At 42.4% G+C, this 22,898-nt stretch overlaps 1 protein-coding gene across 3 annotated transcripts in view; it reads left to right on the forward strand.

Moving 5' to 3' along the window:
• KANK1 (KN motif and ankyrin repeat domains 1) overlaps window positions 1-22,898 on the forward strand; it is a 174,532-nt gene that overhangs the window by 92,102 nt on the left and 59,532 nt on the right. For all 3 annotated transcript variants that reach the window (XM_006765295.2, XM_015565026.1, XM_015565027.1), the window contains exon 3: window positions 18,157-18,275. In XM_006765295.2, coding sequence (XP_006765358.1) covers window positions 18,239-18,275 — 37 coding nt within the window. In that variant the 5' untranslated portion in view covers window positions 18,157-18,238. The remainder of the gene's footprint in view (window positions 1-18,156; window positions 18,276-22,898) is intronic.

The raw sequence follows: 22,898 nt of genomic DNA on the forward strand, positions 1-22,898 counted from the left end.
GTGCTCCGGGACACGACCTGGGACGCGTCTGCCTTTATCGCCGCCATCTTCAGATCAGCTATCAAGGGCATGTACCTTTGTTGCGGGTACATCTCCAGTGGTAGATGTGCAGGAGGCAGCTGGTTGATGTTTCTCTCTCATCGATGTTTCTAACTCTCTATCTCTCTCCCTTCCTCTCTGTAAAAAATCAATAAAATATATTAAAAAGAAAAAAAAAAAGAACAAATACCGAAGAAGGCTCTGAGTAACCTCCTTTTTTCCTGCTGGCCCACACGTCTGTGGCAGGGGCGTGAAATACCAGCTCCGATCCAGGACCTTCAGTGGGTAGTTTGAGGAAAGTGTTTTTCATAGAGCCATTGTTGAAGTCCAAGGAAATCGGGCCTAAAACTCCAGGATCTCAGTAGATCGAGTGCATTTCAGCCTTCTGCTTTCATACGCTCCTCACACAGCTAATATGCCTATCAGAGACCTCCATTTCTGGATGTTGCTTCTCCATTTCTGGATGTTGCTTAACTACATGAGAGTGGTAAGTTCCTGGTTTCTCTTATCCCTCTCTGACAGTACTATCTCATATTAAAAAAATAACCTGTGTATATAATTTGCCTAGACTGGGTCATCAAGTGAGAATTTATACACAGAAATAGAAAGGTACCAATTCCTTTTCTTACGGAATTAATATAGCCATTCAAAAAATAATTTTTAACTAGTTAATTAAAAAGAATTTTGAGCATTGGCTATCCTAGACTCTGTGAGCCGGATACTCAGAAACCTGTACATCGTTGCACTTGTGAAGCCCAGTGGGGAAGAGTGGCATGCTGGGAAGGAAAGCCCAGTCCCGTAAGTGTTGACTCAGAGCCACATGCCATGTGAGGCTCACTTCTCTGAACTTCAGTCTCCTTATCTGTTACTGGGGGAGGGTATCTCACACGAAGCTGTGGACACTTAGCTAAGATAATGCATGTGAAATTGTAAAGCTGTGGACGTGTCTGTTCGGTTTAAAATAGAAGCTAGGAGAATTTTATTCTGCAATCATTTAGATAATCCAGTTATGAGACTGTGGGTGAAGGGAGTGCTGCAGCTCCGGACGCATGTTTGAGATTATATTATTAGGAGCTTCTCGTTTTAGAAATCATTGCATTGGCATTCATGCTAAGTGTTGATGGCATTGGGCATGACACAGACATACTTGACATTGCACATTACTGTCAGCCTTTCTTCGCACCCACAGCGCATTTTTACTGCCTCTCATTAATAAGAATGTATTGCGTCTCATGGTGCCTGTGTGCTAGTCTGTTCTAGGGTGTCTTTATAGCAGTATCCCAGTGTTTCTACTTACTGTTCTTCCTCTCCCTCACCCTTTTTTTCTGTTAGTTCTTTAAAGGTAGGGAGAACATATATGTCCCAGTTTGCCTGGGATGGGCCTGGTTTATACCTGTTGTCCCAACAGCCCATCTATTTAGCATTTTAGTGCTCTCAAAAGTGTCCCCGTTTGGACCATAAGTTATATATAGTCACCCTGGCTCAAGGCATTACAAAAATGAAAGAAGGAGCTAGCAAATTAGTGGAGTTAGAAAGATCTGTGATAACTGACCTCAGCCACTGCGCTGACTGTTATACGGTGCGGATTTGGTCCAATAATATCCTGGAATGCAGCTTTCAGACTGCTGATCAGTACACATCCCAGCAGGTTTCCCGGGGAGCTGATAAGACTAAAACATGTGTTGAGCTGGTAAGACTAAAACATGTTTTGCTCACTCTTGCTCAGAACAGTAGCGTTGACACTTCAACAGTGTGCACTCCGGCCGGGCTTGTTGGAGCTTGAAGGCTGACATTCCTTCCTAAAGGCTCGTTGGGGTTTTCATTCAGTGTGAGCAGGTGCATTCATGTGGTATCGATCCTGCTTTGGCCATCTTCTACCCACGGCAGCCAACCGAGGGGGACGTACGTAAAACATGTCTCCGGCCCCCTCCCCACCCGTGTACCTCCGGCAGTGAGACCAAGGGGATGAGTGAGATCAAGGGGATATTTTACTGGTTTAGTATGTGCAGTCTTAGCATTTTCACAGCAGGGCAGTTTAAATAAAGTTTCAGTGCAGGTTATGCCTGGTCAAGAGCAAATGTGTGACGAACGGCCTTTCTCTGTGGTCAGCTCTGTTGGAGTTGGGGGTTGGCCTCTGAGCTCCTAAGCCCTAAGGAAATGACTTACATCTGTAAAGTGAAAATGGACGGTCAGGAAATAAAGAGAAATCACTGGCATGGGTCATCTTAGGGCCATCCCCGTTTCACTTTCCCAGACAGGCCAAAGTGGGGAAAAGATCTCTATTGAAACAGTGCTTCTCACACTTGAACACGGGGCCCTTGTGGGAATGCAGATTCTGAGACGGTAGGTCTGGGGCGAGGGCCTGAGGTTCTGCATTTCTGACCAGCTGCAGGGGTGCCGGAGCTGCGGGACCCTGGGCCGCACCTGGAGGGGAGGGTTGTGGGGAAAGCGTGCGCTTCAGCCGGCTCTGACTCTGGATGGCACTGTTGTACCACAGGCATGTCAGAGTGACACCCAGGAGACCCTTGCTGCCAGGAGGGAGCTCTGTTTCAGCGAGAGGGTGGAGCAAGAGGAACTGTCTTAATGTTCCAGCTCGTGAAAAGAATGCAGAAATATATATCTCATGGGCTTGTACTTCTAGTCACTCGCTCCTTTTCTATCAGTTTAAGGGCTTTGAGGAAGGGGGAGATTAAGGAAATACATAGGGAACTAGAAGAAATTGAGAAAAGAAAGTTTTATTCGCTCCTCCCATCATAGGAAAAAAAGCTGCGCTGTGCCTTCCTCTCTCCTGGCTCCTTCACCTCTGTTATTTCAGGAAATGTCCTCATTCACCAAAGAAGTATTGGAATGGGGGTGGTTTTCAGAACCGTTTAGATCAGCGGTTCTCAACCCATGGGTGGCGACCCCTTTGGGGGTCAAACGACCCTTTCACAGGGGTCGCCTAAGACCATCGGAAAACACATATATAATTACATATTGTTTTTGTGATTGATCACGATGCTTTAATTATGTTCCATTTGTAACAGTGAAATTGGGGGTCACCACAACATGAGCAACTGTATTAATGGGTCGCAGCATTAGGAAGGTTGAGAACCACTGGTTTAGATTGTTAAAAGCATAGCAACTGAGAGATTCACGATCGTACAGCACTATATGTCAAATAGTTTTGTCTTTAAGAATGTGGTTTTAGTTCTGTAAGGGCACCTCCAAAATAAGTATATGCAGTAGACAGGGGTGGGCAAAAGTAGGCTTGCAGTTGTTTGTGTGGGAAAAGGCATGCCAGTTATGATTATTGCAGTAGCTGTACTAACTCTGTGTTTCGAGTACTCACAACTGGTAAACCTACTTTTTGCTCACCCCTGTATATATAAATTTGGCATTTCCCCCTATATACCTGGTTCTCTTTCTTTGGAAATAATCTACCTTGTTTTGAGGAGGACCAAAGTTTTGCCACCCCATGACATGCCTTTTGGGATATTGACTTTTGCTGGTTATGAAGAAACAAAAAACTTAGCATCTTCGACTCTCACCCTTTACCTGTCTGAAGGAATTCAGATGAAAAAACCTGTTTAGCGGAAGGGAGCATAATCATAGCATCATATTCTAAACTAAATGTGGCAGATGGGGAAAATCTAGGAAAGCCTGTTTGTTGGACTTCCCTCTGCGTCCTCGTTGTTTCTGGGGGGCTCAGCAAGAATTCATTTACCACGTTTGCTTTTTCATCTACCTGCGAATTACCTGCCTTCCCTTTAAAGTCCCAGGCCCCTGTCCCCCTTCCCATTGTTCAAAATGACCTATAATCCTCAACTTCCCAATGTCTCCTGGGGTCCCACATTCTACGGCCCCGGCATGTACAGCCCTAATACATTTTGGACATTTTCTCCTGTGAATCTGTGACATGTTAATTTGGTTATTCGCCCAGCTACAAGAACTTGGAAAGTGTGAGGAAAATTTCAGTTTCCTCCAGTTTCATAGCTTCAAATTTTTTTTAATTTAACCTGTAGACAGCTGTGTTAACTTCTGCTTCTGTAATACTAATAAATAGGAAACTAATTTGAGGAATCCAGCCTCACAGTAGCAGCAATCGCTAGAAAGGTTTATTAGCACTTATTCTAAGCATCTGCTAATTTTGGGGGGTATATGTGTAATAGATCCCTCTTTTGAGAGGATAAAGGAGTGCTTGTTTCAAATGGTACGGTGGGTCCAACTGTGTGCACTCCAAATGTGTCCTCTCAACACAGTGACCTCTTCAGCCTTAGGACAGAAGCCTGGAATTTATTCCCATCTCTGTTCTGGCTAACTGCTTACACATCAAACCCTATATAGTGTAGTGAGTAATGGAGCAATCCACGTCACTCTCAGACCTCTGGATGAGAAAATTAAAATTTTTCTATAAATGTATCCTCAGAAGAAATGTTCAGATTATACACAGGAGTCGAGTTTTATAAAATATAAATTACTCTGAGCCAAGGGTGAAGAGTAGACATAGAATCCCATGTTGAACACCTAAAATGGCTATATTGAACTCACAATTAATGAAAGCATATTAATTGTCTACAGAGATTTCCATGCATTGTTCTGAGGGTGTGTTTACTGTATTAAAGGCAGTGCACCTCAGCATGGATTCCAGATTCATTGGCCCTCCCAATGGTTTAGGCGAGTGGCCCTCCCATTGGTCTAGGTGAGTTTAAATCCGTGCCTTCTGCAGGGCGTCCTGACATTATCCATCAGACTGCACGGGCTCTATCTCTTTATTTCACAGCTCTACTTCTTTGAGTTGGTCCATGCCAAATTATTGGACAAGTACACAAAGCTCTATGTAAAAGTATGTCCCTCACCGTGTTTGTGACATGAAAAAATTGGAAATAATCTAAATATTTCAATAATAAAGTAAGGTCCAAATATGGCACAAATGTGAAAGGGAACACGGTGCAGGCATTAAAAAGAAGAGATATTGGTATTATCTTAGAAAAATGGCGATAATAATAGTGTTAGAAGTTATAAAATAACATATTTAGAAAAAAGTGTATGTATACAAATGTGTACATAAGAACAGGGAAGAGCCCTGGCTGGTTTGGCTCAGTGGATAGAGTGACAGCTTGTGGACTGAAGGTCCTGGGCTCGATTCCTGTCAAGGGCACATGCCTGGATTGCAAGCTCAATCCCCAGTAGGGGGTGTGTAGGAGGCAGACAATCAATGATTCTCTCTCATTATTGATAATTCTATCTCTCTCTTCCTCTCCCTTCCTCTCTTGAAATTTAAAAAAAAAAAAAAAAAGACAGGGAAGAATTGGAAGATACACACCAAAATGTTGATAGTAGTGGAAGGATAGCTGATTTTCACTTTCTTTCTTAACACTTTATTGAAGATTTAGTGCTATCCCATTGAGAGGGAGGAGATAACTTAGTTAGAAAAGGGTCAGGAAAAAGCAGCCATCCTGTGAGCTGGGTTGGAGCAGAACTCAGAGCTCTACTGTTTGAGCGTCTCTCCGGTGGGAATTCTCTGGTCTCCGCTGTGCCAGGAGGACCTTCCAGAGGCAGGGGACTGTGAGGCAAGACCTGCCCTGCTGACTCACACACACTGTTCCATACGGCCTTACTTCATTTGCCAATGTGGGCCCTAGGGAGCCTTGCAGTTCCCCTGGGGCCTGGGATGTGGACAAGCAGAACCAGAGATGGCCTGTCAGACCTGGAAATGTCATCAGGGCTGTTCTAGTCCAGCAACAAGGAATTGGAGGCCCAGGGCATTGAAGGCACTTTCCCAGAACCTGGAGGGAGTTCAAGGCCACATTGAAATGAACACGTGGTTCTTGGGCTGCTGCTTTGCGTTTCTGCCAGATTTCTGCCGTTGTGGATGAGCCCCAGCTACAACGAGCAGCTTTTAAGGCCAGAGAAAAAGAGGGCTCCAGGCAAGGCAGTGCCTTTCCTCTCAGATCATGGACTATGACGTTGTTAGGCCTTTTGTCCTGATCTGTTTGCAGTGAAATATGTAGAAATTCAGAGGTTCTTGACGTCCCGTGGGCCCTGGCCTCTTTGGAGTATCTGACAGAGGCTGCAGGATCTCTTCCTTGAACAATGTGTGTTTCCTAAAAACCACAAAACTGTGCATTTGATTTGGCAGGTTTGGGGAACCTTCTGGAACCTGTCCCTATTTCGTAAATGTTTCTTGTCTTGTGTTCCTCGAGTTTTCACATAGTTCTCTTGGATGTGGACATAGTGGAACTGTGAACTCGTTTTCCTATCTTGGTGGTAGATGTTCCTTGCCAAAACAACAGAATGGAAGGAGAGGAGGAGAGGACGGAAACTTAGGAAGAAGAACATGCCTTGCCACATCAGTGCAACCTTTGTTTCCTGTTGCTGTTAGATTGCCTATCCAATAAGGGTAGGTTTTTATGATATTTTTTAAATGCCCACCATACTAGCATTTGGCAGAGTGCTCAGCTCTGTTCCTAGCCACACGGATGCTTTATGATTGCATCCAAAGGCTGTCTTCAGCATCTTCCAAAGGGCAGGGCAACCCCTTCCATCAGAAAGACACTGGCCAAGGCCCAGGAGGAGGCCAGCGTTTCTTTGTGCTTCTCACCAAAAACTAGGTGTCTGAATAAGAGCGAGGAGCTTCCACTGTAACAGTGCAAGATGGCCTGCCGCCATGCTTTTCAGACCAGCTGAGGACTTGGGAACACACCGACCTCTGGCCCACCTGCAGTTTCTGACCCCGCGCTCCAGGGTGGGGCCCAAGAATGTGCATTCCTAACACGTTCCCAGGTGGTGCCGACACTACCGGTCCAGGGCCACACTTTGAGAAACAGCGACCGCCAGGGAATAGGATTCCTGTCAGGCAAAGTGTTTTTCAGACTCTGATTGTGTGTGAAAAATGTAAATGTCAACTCCATGCCAGACTCACCGAGTCAGAACCTCTGTGAGAGTCTTGGGATGCTGTGTGGTCAGATCTGGGGAAGCATGATTGCTGTTGGGACGGTAGCATTCATTTGCTGCTCTAAACCACAGTCTCCATCTATTGCATGCTTTGCCCCTCTGAACCCCTCAGCCCCCGACATCTATCTTCCTGGCTTCCTCCTCATTTTAGAATGAATTTTAAGCTATTGTTATGAAACATAATTTTTTTAAAAAAATTCCAGGTGCCTAATTATTGTGCAAAATTGCTATCAAGAATGCCTGCCTTCTGAGAACTAACTTAAAAAATGGTATTTATTGATTTTAGAGAGGGGGTGGGGAAGAAGAGGGAGGGAGGGAGACTGGGAGGAAGGGTGAGAATATGACAGGGAGGAGGGAAGAATGGAAGAATGAATGTGCATTCTAGCAAGTTCCAGGTGATGCTGGTGTTGTTGGTTTAGGGAGCACACTTCGAAAACCACTGGAAGAGACCAGTGACTCTCAAGCAAAGTTCAGTAGAATCTCCTAGGGAAGCTTTAAAAAATACTTCTGTCTGAGTCCCACCCCAGAGAGTGATTTAATTGGTCCGCGGTGGGGTCTGGGTGTAATTCAGTGATAGGCCAAGGTAGTGAGCCACTGCTGTGGGCCCTCGGGACGGAAGGTAACCGGTTAGGAAGTATGAGGCCTGATGGGGCAAATAGGGCTAAGCCAATGCCTCTGAAACATCCCTGAGTCTACATATCGCCGGGGCATCTCCTTAGGCTGAAGATTCTGACTCAGTAGGTCTAGAGTGGGACCCAGGATTCTGCTTTTTAAACAAGTCAGCACCAAGTAGATCAGTGATGGCAAGCCTATGACACGCGTGTCAGAGGTGACACGCGAACTCATTTTTGGGGGGTTGATTTTTCTTTGTTAAATGGCATTTACGTATATAAAATAAATATCAAAAATATAAACCTTTGTTTTACTATGGTTGCAAAGATCAAAAAATTTCTATATGTGACACGGCACCAGAGTGAAGTTAGGGTTTTTCAAAATGCTGACACGCCAAGCTCAAAAGGTTCGCCGTCACTGAAGCAGATGCTGCTGTCGGCCTAGGTACCACACTTTGCCTAGCAAGGGGCTTAGAAGGTGCCTATCAGCAGTTTTCATGTTAGTTTTTTAAAGTGCAGAACAAATAAGAACAACGTCAATGAGATGTCAGACACCTTAAACTGGAAATAATAGTTTTCCATTAGTGAACATTTACCTTCCTTTGGTGGCTATAAATTTTTGTTTTTGCTTCTCCCTACCCGCTTTACCTATAGTTTCAAACTTGTGGATTAATTTAGTGTGATGCACATATACTAACCCCGCATCCGCCGCCCCCCCTCCTCCCCGTGCCCCTTTTTCTAGATCTCACTGCTCACTCTGAGTTTGGGATCTTGCCTTCCAGGTTCCTCATCACCTGAGACCCAGCCCGTTCGGTGTTATCACCCAGGGGCCAAGGGTTCCATAATGCCCAAGGCCCTCAGTCCAGGAGCTGGTGGCACCTGGCTCTGTGCTGGCCGTTGGCACACTCGGGGAGCCAGCCTTCTTGGGACCTGGCTTGAGCCCATGTTTCTGGCTTCAGCCCAACCTTTCCGTCCTAGGTTAGGGGTGAAGCTTTTCCTCTGGCAGGTTCCACCCTCTGGCACTTTCCTAGGGAGCTGGAGTTGAGACATTGCCATCAGAGCCTTTCCAAGGGGGAAGGGAAGTGGGGCAAGGGAGAGGCAGGATCTCCGGGGGAGCGGGGAGGGATTGAAGTCCCAGCTGCTGAGTTGGCTCCCCCAGCCTGTTGCATTTCCCAGCAGAAGGGTCAGGTGGTTGATGGCAATTGAAATTGGTGTGACCCACCCCAGGGGTCCTCCCTTCTGATGCTGACCAAGGGGACAAGGCTCTCCCTCCTGGGTGTGGCCTCATCGGTCAGGTTGTCATCATACTGCTATTCATGTCCCCAAGGGGGATGGGACTCTGGCAGGAAATAGGGTTTTTAGTCATTTCCTCTTCTAAATGAAATCTTTGTGGCAGATGCCAATGCCCCCACCCCAGCCCGCGCCCTGAAATTGGCCCGCCTAGCAAGGGTAGACCGGGACATGAAACAGCATGACTTTTGCGGAGTCATGAAAGCAGTGTGCTTGTCCCAGGAGGGACGCCCTTGACAGTAAAAAAAAAAAGCACAGAATGTTCTGAGTCTTCTCTATGAAAAAGGGGAAAGCGTAAGTGCAATTTATTACAACTAAAGGAGAGCGCCGTTCAGGATTTGCTTGAACAATTTGTATGACGCGTGAGGGGCCACTTGCACTTGAGTGCGGCTGGGACACAATGGAAACAGCTTCTGCTCTTTTCATTCTCCGGTCTCAGCTTTTCCCATAACCTAACCGTTTGCAGGTGCAGTGCATTTGCTGTATTGATAACACTGTTTAACATTTGGGAACTTCTGCTGGGCAGCACATACCTCCTGGGCTGGGCACTTGCCCCCTTTTAATTTTCCATTAAATAACTAGGAACTTAGAAGGTATGGGGAAACACAAGAACATCTAGGAAGTTTCTGTTTAGGAATGGTTGGGCCTTTCTGCTGTAAATAGTGGAAAATAAGAATTTTAAAGCTCTTCAGCCCCGACCTATCTCTCCATAAAGATGTCAAGAAGCCTAAGCAAAACATTGAGAAATAAGACCATTTATCTTATGTTACTCATTGGCTTTGAAACCCTCCCTGACTTTAATTTGCACCTAGAGTAAAACTCATTCTCCTTCCTGTGGCCAATGGGCCCCACAAATATCATAATGGCGCCTCTGCTCACCTCTCCTCTCAGCCCAAGGTGCTCTTTTTGTCTCTTAATAAACTCAGTTGCTCAAATGCATAGAGCTTTATCCTGCCCTAGAGCTTCCAGGCCATTCTTTCACAGAAAAAAGAAAGAAAGAAAGAGAGAGAGAGAGAGAGAGAGAGAGAGAGAAGGAAGGAAGGAAGGAAGGAAGGAAGGAAGGAAGGAAGGAAGGAAGAGACTTTAATTTTGATGAAGACCATCTGCTCCATTTTTACTTTTATCCATCTTCCTTTCAGTGTTATGTCTCTAGAAGTCTTTTTCAAGAATTTGGAGATCTCTGTTTTCTTCTGAAAGCTTTATATATCTTTTGTTTTTCATTCAAGACTATGATTTCTTTGGACTTAATTTTTGAGTAAGGTGAACGGATAAGATCAAGTTTTATTATTTTGCCTTTACATGGCCAGTTGCTGCAGCACCATTTTTTTATAGAAAGACTTCCCTTCTATTGAGTTGTTTTATATGCCATTGGAGAAAATCAGTGGAAGCGTTGTTTCTGAGCTCCATTCTGTTCCTGGACTGCTCTCATCTCCCACATCCTGCAGCTCACTTCTAGGCATCTTGCAGGCCTCATTTCCGGTGGTATTTCCCTAGAGAAGCCTTTAAAGACCACCCATCCCATTCATCTGCAGAGCCCCCACTTCAGTCCTAGGGAGTTTGGCCTCCATTATTCTCATTCAACCCTGTTTCCCCCCTCATGGTATTTAGCATGATTTGCTAATAATTTACTGGTGTGTCTGTGTGTAATTCCTGTCTATAAGCCCCAAGGAGCTGGAGCTGAATCTTTTGTTTAGCACTATAGTGCCCAGCAGGGTCCCTGCTACATGCTAAGTGCCCAGTCAATATCTTTTCAATAAATTAATGGGGGAAAAACTAAGGCTTCTTGGGGGATATTTTCTAAACCACTGGGTACCATTTCATAAAATCAAAGGACATTCCTGGCTCTAGGTGCCTTATGACTTCATCTCCCCCCCACCCCCCATTAACCAATTAATATTTACAGGCAGTGGTTTTGAGAACCTTTGGCCTGCATCAGAGTCACCTGGAGGACTTACTGAACTGCAGACTGCTGGACCCACCCCCAGAGTTCATGATTCCATAGGTCTGGGCTGATGTGAGAATTTGCATTTTTAACAAGTTTCCAGAAAACCTTACCAATGCTGCTGGTCTGGGGACCACACTTTGAGAACCCCCGTTTGAAGGTTATGATCTCTTTTATCTACTGATAGTCCCAAGCACCCTTGAACTTGTCATTAATAGTATTAATTAAGAGTAATCACAGAGAATATACAAGAATCCAATCCTAGAGGATCGAAAGGGAAAATGTCCATGATAGCAGTAAATAATGTTAATAACTGCATATTTAAAATAATTTAAATAGGAAATGAACAAAAGCCTTCAAACTACCCTGAGCTAATTCTCTTACATCTGTGTCTGTTACATTTTGGTTCTTTCATATTTGAATAGGCAAAAGCACTGATGTTTTAACTCATAAAGTTCTACCAGGGATGCTTACTAAGTAAGAGCAAGACTTCACTAATATGGACAAATTTATAAAACCAAGAATGAGGTTTCTGCTATGCCTGTTTTAAACTATTTATAGATGAATCAAACTAAGTCAACAAAGACTATTTTATGTGCTTACACTGAACTGAGTCATAAAATTACTTTCCTCTAAAGCAGGGGTGGGGGACTTTATTCTGCCAAGGGCCATTTGGATATTTATAACAAACATCGTTTGTGGGCCATACAAAATTATCAACTTAAAAATTAACCTACTGTAGTTGGTCAAACATTTAATTAACTCGCCCCTAATTCCTTGGCCGGGCCAGACCAAATGATTTTGTGGGCCTTATACAGCCTGTGGGGCAGACGTTCCCCACCCCTACTCTAAAGTCAACAAGAAATGTGAAGGTGGCACCCTGGCCCCTGCAACCCAGGTACGTGCCCTTGACTGGGAATGGAACCTTCGATCTTTTGGTGCCTGGGCCAACACTCTAACACTAGTCAGGGCAATAATTCTAATTTTCATTTGTCTGTTCTTCTCCAGTCTATCCCCTTTTTCTTTTGAGAAAAGCAGTTCGTTTTTCAGCCTAGGTTGTTATGATCTGATAAACTTTCATCACAGAAAATTTCCTGGAAAGAAAATCTGCCAGCATCAGTTCTTTTTAAGTGTTCAGGAAGCTATGTGGATCCCAGCAACCCACCTGGAGCAGAGCCAGTGCAGGGCTCGGAAAGTATTTGCAGGTTCTGAGATGGTTTTAACCCGTTTGTTAACAGTATTGCCCTCAGGCACGCTCTTGGGGGGATACTAATGTGCTTCCATGGTGTCGAGTGCATGTGGGCACACTCCTGCCCACTCTTGTGCACTGGGAGGCAGAGCTTAACACAGGAAGTCTTTTCAAATAAGGCAAAAAAGATAAGTACGGAATTGGCTTTTCGTACAGCTAATCTGTGAAGTGCACTGTGACCTAAATTATCTTTGGGCCCAAAGCACAGATCTTTGGTGAGATTATTTTGGGAAAGGAATGAGGTGGGTGTCTGCTCTGTTCATTGCTATGTCCTCAGTGCCAAAAACAGTATCCGGCACATCGTAGGCCCTCATTTGTTAAATGAATGAACTTATTTACTCTTCCTTCCTTATTTTGTCTTTATTTTAAATTGTTCCTGTGGTTTAAGTACTTCCTTCAGCCTCTTAAATATGTTACTCAAAGGAATAAGTTTTAAAATAAAACCAAACAAACATAGCATAAAATTTCTCTCGTGGGTAAAACCCAACCATTTTCCTATACTATCAATGCAAACAAGTATCCAGGTAAAATTTTAATTTAGATCTGGATTGATAATTGAGATTTCCCTTTACCTATACCCTACCCATACCAAGAAAACAATCTGCTGTATTTGAGGAAACCAAAAGGGATTGGGTCATAATTAGGCAGTTTGGCTGCAAAATAACCAAGAGCTGGTTAATGTTACTCACCACAATTCTTCTAGTAGGAGCCAATATTCAAAATCAACAGAAGGTAACCTGATGATGAGCTGTGGCCAGAATTTGCTCACAAAACATACTTTTAAATAAATTACCTTTAATTAAATTCTTGACAGACATATGTCGACACTCATAGATGGTATATTATACATTAGATAGGCGTTTGAATGTCTGGCTTCTTTAAAGAAATAAATGAACTTTGCATTTTTTTAAATTAGGGTAAAAGTGTGTGAGTGTGTGTGTGTGTGTGTGTGTGTGTGTGTGTGTGAGATTTTCGGTTTGTTTCTTTTTTTGTAGCACCCACTTCCTTCAGATTTCTCTCTAGCACCCCATCTCCTGACATCACTTTCTCTCTGGCAGTTCACTTTATTTACAGCTGAGCTCTTGTGGATGTGGACGTGCTCTAGCCATTGCACTTCTCCTTGCCGTGCACTTTCTCTTCTTCTGCCTTTGCATGTGCTGTTCTTCTGCCTAGAATGACCTTCCATCTTTCTCACCCTGAAAAACACTCAATTATCCTTTAGGACTTAGGCCTTGTGGTCTCTTGTGAATACATTTTTGGCCACTCTCATTCTTTTTGGGCAAAGTAAGGCCATACTATGGCTTGGAATCGAATGGTGTACACAGCTGTTCTAGGCTTTCTCCTTTCATTGTGTCTCTGTCTGCTTCACAGTGCTAGTGTCTGAACTTCTGGGAATGGCTCAGCACTTTAGTTTTTCTCGTATCTCAGAAAAAAATGGCTGGTGCACATTCTGGAATGTTACAGGTCTTTAAAACATGTTAAGGTAATTAAACTATACAGTCAACCAATATATTGAAAAGAAATAGCCTCAGGTGGTAACAATAACTAGGATTCTGAGGTAATAAATTATTGTTTTTTGTATGTTCTATCCTTTCCAGATTTTAGGTAAAACTGTATTGCTTCTTTAATTTCATTAAGTGAAGAAGAAATACTATGACATGTTATAAAGGAGATTCTTGAACTTTCTTTTTTTCTTTTTTTATATATTTTATTGATTTTTTTACAGAGAAGAAGGGAGAGGGATAGAGAGTCAGAAACATCGATGAGAGAGATCGATCAGCTGCCTCCTGCACGCCCCTCAGTAGGGATGTATGTGCCCACAACCAAGGTACATGCCCTTGACCGGAATCGAACCTGGGACCCTTCAGTCCGCAGGCCGACGCTCTATTCACTGAGCCAAACCGGTTTGGCAGATTCTTGAACTTTTGCATCAAAATTGTTTCTCCTGTCATAATTGTCCTTTTGAGCATCAAGGTTCTTATTCTAATTATATTGCCATAATTCTATCCATTTTCTATTTATTTTAGAGAGAGAGGAAGGGAGAGGAGAGCAAAACAACGATTTGTTGTTCCACTTATTTATGCATTCGTTGGTTGCCTCTTGTATGTGCCCTTCCTGGGGATCGAACCGGTAATCTTGGCATACGGGGATGATGCTTTAATCAACTGAGCTACCCAGCCAGGTCTAATTCTATCCATTTTTGAAACTACTATGATTCCACTGAGAGCCTCCCGCCTGCCCTCAGTGGTGGACAATGTTTTCAGTTGAAAAAGTACTTAATTTTTTGAAAGAGTCGAATGACATTCATAGCAGAATCTAAGGAACAAGGCCGATACTCAAGCTGACTAAAGGTGGAGTCTAGAAGGAAGTGTGATGGTTAAGTGCTGAGACATTTCCTGTGTGCCATCCAAGTACCTCTCTAAGTTCTTAAACATGTAACCCAAGGAAGAAAATTGGAAATTCAGTCACTTTAAAAGCAATTACATAAATTTTGAAACATAACTTTCTATCTAAAAAAAAAAAAATAGAGCAAGCATCCTTGCAATAGGCATATATATCCGTCAGGTGACTACCTTGAAAAGGACCTCACTCAACTATGTGTCTTAAGTTCTTACTTGTTAAAGCAATAGTGTCCTCACTCTAAATCTCATACTCACAGGGGCTGAAGCGTGAACTCAAGTGCTCACTTAGCCCCGAATGTAGCTCTCTCACTTACTAGCTGTGTGACCTCGGCAAGTTCTAAACCTTCCTATGCCTCAGTTTCCTATCTATAAAATGGGAAAAGAGGACCCTAATACTTCATAGGGTTGTTTTGAGGTTTAAAAAATGCCTTAAAAAGTGCCTTGAATGTAACATAATTTCGCCAATTCTCAGATGCACAAATTTCACATTGTAACACTTCTGAAATGAGGATGTGTCTTATAATTAATGTAATTTTTAAAAAGCATTTTGTCATCATGTAATCACCAATAACTTTTTTTTGCCTTAAATAATGGTGCACCTTAAAGTGGATTATGTTTTAGATTCCAATAACTAATAGCAGCAAGAGCACAATATATACTTAGTGGCTGTCATCAACAGTGGCGTCAGTGTTGTCATCGTCATCATTATCGTGGTTCTAACCGAGGCATGGCATTTGATTGGTTGGCAGTGCTAGCCTAGAGTACAGAGCAAACCTCAGTTTCATCTATTTGTTTTTATTGATGTGTTCTTAGAAAAGACCTAGTGAGCTGATTTATTTTTTGAGCTGATTTTTATATTTATTATATTAAGCTAATAATGGGAAGTATTTAGGGGTTAATTCGTATAATCTCTGCATTATTCTCTGCACTGTAGTTGGGGAGCCACTAACATGTTCTTCAATGCAGATCAGTCTCTTGAAATAAATAGAGAAGACAAATTCTTTATTTTCTCAATTGATGTATTTTCCTAAATCCTTTCAAAGAAGTGCTCTTTCTTAGTGAGCAGAACTAAGCCACCATTGTACCACTTAAGATTTACTGGTGTGAATCTTCTCTGAGGGAGAAAAGAAGCCGTTTATTGATCTGTAACGGAGAGTGGATCCTGGCCAAAGCTTTGCTGGCTTATACAATACACCGACCTAAGAGTCAGAGTCCTCCCAATTTGAGGCCACCTGTCAAGCATGAGCAATACCTGAGGGAAATCGATACACAATATAAAACTTGTTTTTGCACAAACACTGCCAGGATCCACGCCCAGTGGCAGGCGTGTCTTGTTATTTTACTACTGATACGCTTGTAGTTCCTAATTTTAAGCTCCCCCTCGTTTTGATTTTGTTCAGTTGTACGAGGGTGGGGGAGAGGGGGGGACTCATTTGAATCTGAGATAAAGATCTTCTGCCGGATGAAAGGGGTCCAATAACGTGAGCGAACCGTGGACCACAGTTTATGAAGCTCGATTAGGAAGATCCTGGGCACATCTCCGTCCACATACCTTGACACATACTTCATGCATCCCTAACCCATGCAGCTTGTTACTTCTTGCCTTCTGCTCGCCCTCAAGAGTTTAAATGGTGGTATTTACAAGCCACCAGGAAGCAAGAGTACAAACACACCAGGCTCCCCAGGGGCCAGGAAAGAGGGATTTCACTTAGGTTTTTGTTGTTGGCTTTTTAAACGTATAATTCGTTGAATAATTCCAGAAGCTGGGTTTCTTTTCTTTGCCCCCTTATCTCCCCACTCCCCTTCCTTCAGTCCACCCAGTCCCCATTTGTTTATTTTCTTTCTTTCCTATTTTTTTTTTGCAAAGGTACATTTGTCAGACATGTATAGTTATTCCTGTTCTTAAAGATGATGCTCACTCTACCCCTAAAGCCTGCTCTGATTCAGCTCGCTCTGCTTGTGCACAGAGGTTATTGCTCTCCAAGTTCAATGCCCTGGGCCTGATCCAGTGCCCCGTTCCAGCAGAATGTCGGGTGATTGCCACAGAGTCAGAGAGCTTGCGGCTCCTCTCCCCTCCTGGTGTGCTGCCAGGCAGACACTGGGGGCCGGCGAGGACCTGGAGGCCTCCGGTGGAAGGTCCAGCGTTGGGTCCTTTGCCGGAGCTGAGCCGTGGTCATTGTAGCTGAAAGAGCCGTGCAGGGGCCACTCCTGTCAGCAGCAGCCATTCATTAGCGTTTGCACTGAGCCGCTTTCACAGTAGTTAGCTCTGAACTGTACAGATCCATCCAGCAATGAGGGAAATTTCACAAGCTAAGTGATCAGCCATTTCCTCTTCCTTCCTTCTTTATTTACTTACATTTCTGACCTCTTAGAATCTCCATGATTGGAGTCAGATAGCTGCTTTTTGCATAGCATTTTTAAAGCAAATAAAAACAAAGTTGACAGGAAGTATCTAATGCTTTTTAAAAAATAATAATTATTATTACAAAAGTAGTAAAGGAGCTAACATTGTAATTGCACCGCATCCTGGGGCAATGAACATTTTGGTGTATTTACTTCTAATTGTTTTAAATAAATGTCTTAAATGAGTACATGCTGTACTGGTACATGTTTTAATGAAATTATGTTTGTGATAAGATAGTTTTCAAAATCAATGTCCTTTGAGTGTTTTTCGGTATGATTAAAAACTTGTAAGTGATTTCAATGGCTGCATTAGATTTCAGTATATATGGATATGTTGTTATTTTAACATTCTATTGTTGGGAGTCATATGGTAGATTTTTAAATTGACACTTCAGTTCTGAGCTTGGAATTTGTTAAGCTCAATTTCTTCTGATTTCGTGGGCCTAGCGTTAAGACAGTGGACTATTTCTGTCTGTATCGTGGTTTGCTTTGCAAACGTTGGAGTAATGTTTTCTTCTATTCTTTTTCTTGTTTTCTCCCCCATTTGTTTTAAATTCTATGATTGTAACATAAGTAACGTTACGGTAATCTCAGTTAACTTTTACTAGAGAGTCAATGTAAAATAAATACCAGTATGTTGCTCAACCTGAACCCTAATATTTCAAAACTGCCATTTGGAAAATAAAAAACTGCCATTTGAAATTTACCCAATAGGACAATGGGAAATATTGAAGATTTTTTGTTTTTAAGAGGGGGGTTAACTAGATTACATTTGTGTTTTAGGTGAAAGACTTGAGATATCTCAAAAAATTGCCATGAAGTTCATCGTTTTTAAGAAATGTGACCATGTGGTGTAACAACTGCTTTCAAGTTGAACTTGAGTAAATTAAACCAATTGAACCAACATTTCAAAAGGAGGATAAGCTTAAAAACCAAAAGTTTGTGAAGTGCTACAGAATGATACTCATTAGGAGGTCATTTGTATGTGGAGACCACCTTCCTAAAAAGTCTCGTTTCTGGATAGCCAGTCTTGTTTCCCATCAGAGTATTAACTGGAGACCTGCTTTCAGTGCCTGTCCGCCCGGGCACCTGTCGGTGTGTTACTTCTCCCTTAGCACCGAATGGCGGGTCCAAGGCTGCCACCCCCTTGAGCCACGGGCACCCTGCCCCCTTTCAGACTTGCTCTCTCCACTAGCAGTCATCCTTGTAAACGGAAGTCTAAGATTTAGTGTTGTACATACTTTTAAATGATCCTTTTTGATGGGGCTCTCTTTATTGTTTCAGGTTGAATGCATTTGGGAACTTGGTGCATAAATTTGCATGACTCCTCATTCCTTTCTAGACCTGTCGTTGGACTCAAGCCAGCATGGCTCACACCACAAAGGTTAACGGCTGTGCCTCAGGTAACTGTGTTCTGGAGTGTGTGTGTGTGTGTGTGTGTGTGTGTGTGTGTATCTATGTTCGAACCAATTTCTAATTTCTCTTTCACTAAATGGATAGATAACAGCAAGTTGCCTAGATAACTAGAATTTCAAAGCGACTTTCTATCCATTAAAATTGGTGGAGGCATTGTTTTGATTTTTAATCTCTTAGAGAATTTGCTTTTATCTTTAAAGTCTTTATGTACAGAAATCAGTGAGGTAAATTATTACCTAAGTCAATTCTATTGAAGTGTTGAAAGATAAATGTAAAACCCTGAATGCTGATGCATGTGTAATGTATACTCCCCTGGTACTTCTTTATGAGGGATTGAAGGATAGGAGAGGAAATGAGTTTGGATGCTTAAAACCAATCCCTAGTATCTACTCCCGAGCAGTTGTGTTTGATGTTGCTGCACAAAGGGAAAGGTATGTTCTCCAAAGTGACTTTCCCAGGGGAATATGCAGCAAGCCATGTTCCGAATCATTAAGACTCACATTCTACTTCTCACCATGGTTACAGTGGAGACCTATATAGTTTGCAAATCCCAATATTGCTTATATGAAATTTGGGGGAAATCTATAGAGCAAATGCAGTATGTAAACTGTAAAACAAAGAGGGGTCCTTTTACAGGTAACAGCAGAAAGAAGAGACCTGAAGTGGGCACATCCAGCCCACGTATGTGACTTTTTTTCCCCCAAAGCAATCATTATTTTATTATAGTCTGCAGACAATATTAAATTAGTTTCAGGTGTACAACTTAGTGATTCAACGTTTATACATCTTACGATGTGCTCACCACTCTGTCTAGTAACCATCTGTCACTGTGCAAATTTATCACAGTGTTATTGACTATTTCCCCTACACCTTTTTCACGCATCTCTCCACCCCACATTGCTCCCACCCGTCTGGCAACCATCAGTTTCTTCCTTATTTGTGTAAGTCTGTTTCTTGTCTTGATTTTTTTTTTTAATTCCACATATAAGTGAAATCATGCTGTGTTTTTCTTTCTTTGACTTCTTTCACTTAGCATAATACCCTCTAGGTCCATCTATGTGGTTGCAAGTAGGGGGAGGGGTTCATTCCTTTTTATTGATGCATAATATTTCATTGTAAATATGTACCGTATCTTCATTACCCATTCATCTATTGACAGACACCTCAGTTGTTTCCATATCTTGGCTATTGTAAATAATGTTGCAGTGAACATAGGGGAGCATATATCTTTTCAAATTAGTGTTTTCCTTTTTTTTGTAAATCCCCAAAAGTGGAATTGCTGGGTCATATGGTAGTTCTATTTTAGTTTTTGAGAATCTCCATAATGTTTTCCACAGTGGCTGCTCCAATTTCTGATCCCTCCAGCAGTACACCTCTCGTCAATACTTATTACTTATTGACTTTTTGGTCTGAGGTGGAATGTTATTGTGATTTTCGTTTTTATTTCCCTGACAGTTAGTGATGTTGAGCATCTTTCATATGTCTGTTGGCCATCTGTACGTCCTCTTTGGAGAACTGTCTCTTCAGGTTCTCGGCCCATTTTTGATAGGATTGCTTATTTTTTCATTATTGAGTTGTGTGAGTTCCTTACATGTTTTGGATATCAACCTCTTATCGGCTATCTCATTTGCGAATATATCCTCCCATTCCGTAGGTTGTCTTCTTGTTTTGTTCATTTCCTTTGCTGTGCAGAGCTTCTTAGATGAAGTCCCATTTGTTTATTTTTGCTTTTGTTTACCTTATGTTACTAAGACTGATATCAAATAGTTTACTGCCTATGTTTTCTTCTGGGAGTTTTGTGGGTTTAGATGTTACAATTAAGTCCTTAGTCTATTTTGAGTTTTATTTTTGTATGCGGTATACATATGTGACTTTTTATTCCAGCAATCCGAGCTGGAAGTATCTGCTCTGGCAAGAATGCTTAAGTTTGCCGAAAACCAAACCCAAATAAAGTCAGTTGTTTATTTTGCCCATTCTTTTGCTTGTCCTTTCTACTGCCCAACTTCTTGGGACTTCTCTAAATTTTGCTCAGGACTGCTGTCAGCAATAAATATGAATGACAGTATCTAACATGTAATGAACACTACAGTGACCAAGATGCTTTGCCTGCATTATCATACTTAATCCTCGCAGGGACACTGTGCGATTACACTGTTCTCATCATCGCCAGCTCTATCATCCCTATGTGGTAGCTCTGCGAAGCTCAGTAAGTTACCTCAGTGAAGTGAGAAAAGTCAGGATTATTACTGGTTTCTCTAGTGAAATATTTGATAAGGAAGGAGACTGAAACATGTGGAATTTCTTTTTTTTTTCCTTTTAATGTAGGGCTGGTGGGGGAGTGTAGCTCTGGGGCGATGCCTTCTCTGAGGAATCCAGAGCCCTGGGAATGGGGGTGGGGGGTAGGTGGGGTGGTAGAGGGTGGAGGGTGGGGGTCCATTGAGAAATTTCTTGAGAGTTGTGGGCAGGTTTCACTAGGGATGCTGTTATCTTCCTTCCCTTCCTTCCCTGCCCTCACTTCCATTCCCAGGCTCAGAGGAAGGTGGGGCTTGGAATTGGGGGAGGGTTGGGGAGGGGGGGTGGTTCCAACCTCCACCCTCTGGAGTCTCTGACAATATCTGTCTTCAAAGGTTTAGACATCTCCATTTGTCCCTAATTCATTGTCCAACTTGACTTCTCCTGAGATTTCTCTTTTCTCTTGTTCCCGAAATCTGACAATCCAGCTATAAACTTTCCTCTTCCCCTGTATCCTGCCTATGGGCCTGGGTACTGAGTTTGAATGCAAAGGAAAGCTCTCTAATTGCGGCTTCTGGGTTTCAGGGTATGGATTGTTCATGTACACAGGTATCTGGACCAGGCAAGGGAAGGCTTTTGTTTATTCTCGTCACCATGACCTCAGCAAGCCTGTAAGCAAATCTGATTAGAGGCTCAGTCGTACATAATTACTTTAATCACACAGCTATCAAAATATATATACATTGTATCTGCATATACATGGCAGCACATATACATATATATGATGCTCAGTATAGAACATTTAAAAATATAGATGTATAGCATTGTCTAAAAAAAAGCAGGAATTACTAGTAGTAATTTCATATAGTCTTTAAATTTTATATACAGGGTGTCCCCCAAAAAATGTAGATACAGTGTATACTTTAACAGCTAATAGCTCAATTTTGAAAATGAAATATATTTTAATAAACACTGCCTTTATAATTATTCTAAGTTTGTGTATACATTTTTGGGGGAACACCCTATATTTCACATAGCTAAGATTGTGCTTATAAAAATAATTTTACCTTTTCCTTTCCCATTTTGTATTATAAAACAAATACCCACTGTTGGTTGTTTTTTAAGGCAGATTCAAACAATGCAAAAGTGTATGCTCGTTATAAATATACTATTTTGAAATGAAATTTACAGGCCTCAGATTAAGATGGGATGAAGAGGGCTTTATGGCAGCTAGTGAAGGCCTGTTACTAATCTTTCCCCTGAGAAAACGATAAATTATTTGGGTAGTTTAGTAGGAGTTTTAAAAGTGGAGTAATTGGTATGATTTTTATTTGTATTTTCCAAAGATAGAGTATAATATTAAATATGTTATGCCCAAAAGATGTCCTCCCACCCATCCCCCTGAAAAATCACTGCTTTGAGCTCCATAGAACTTGAGAAGAAATCCCATGAGAAGTTGGGGTCAGGGCACTGGCAAAGGAAACACTGTTCATGGTTTTAAGAATAAAACCAAAAAAAAAGTAGAGCAGCTGAAAAAAAACACCACCTGGCCACACCGCACCCTCGGCTGCAAAGCCATCTGACGACTGATCACCCCACGTTCAGGTCCCTGCTTAGAGCTGCATTTGGGTAAGGGACGAGTCACAAGTCCTTTTATATTCTGACTTCCCCAGCGTGTCCTTCAGGTAGATTGGATAAAAGGTGCTGATTTGAAAGTAAGAGCAGTTAGTTAATACTGTAATTTGTAAAATTTATTAGGATCCATTTCCGACATGCAAAATGGGTAGAGGTTACATAGCAAGCACCCATGCCCATACCCCCTCGCTTAATCAATATGGATAATATCACTCAGCGCCTCCCACGTGCCAGGCATTGTTCTGTGCTCTGGGGACACAGCAATGAGCAAAACAGGCAGAAAGAATCTTATCTTCGAGGGGAAGTTGAGGTTTTCTGTGGACAGAGTCTGTAAAAGTATTTTGCTTACCTGAAATTCAAATTTAACTGCGTGTCCTCTGTTTGTTTGCTGAGCCTGGAAACCTGACCGTTGCGTCTTTTTCCTTCCTGCCCACCCTGTCTCTGTCAGTCCTTTGTCAGTGTGACCTCCTTTTCACCAGATCCTTCATTGGACTGCTGATGACTGACGCAGTTTTGTTTGTATTAATTTTAAACATTTTATTATGGTATCACTAAGAGTACCCTAAAGGCATTTTTTAAAAAATATATTCTTATTAATTTCAGAGAGGAAGGGAAAGGGGGAGAGAGAGAGAGAAAGAGAGAGAGAGAGAGAGAAACATCACTGATGAGAGCGAATCATTGATGCGCTGCCTCCTGCACGCCCCCCACGGGGGACCGAGCCTGCATCCCGGGCATGTGCCCTT

Source organism: Myotis davidii, unplaced genomic scaffold, assembly GCF_000327345.1.
Source record: "Myotis davidii unplaced genomic scaffold, ASM32734v1 scaffold616, whole genome shotgun sequence".
Lineage (NCBI taxonomy): Eukaryota > Metazoa > Chordata > Mammalia > Chiroptera > Vespertilionidae > Myotis > Myotis davidii.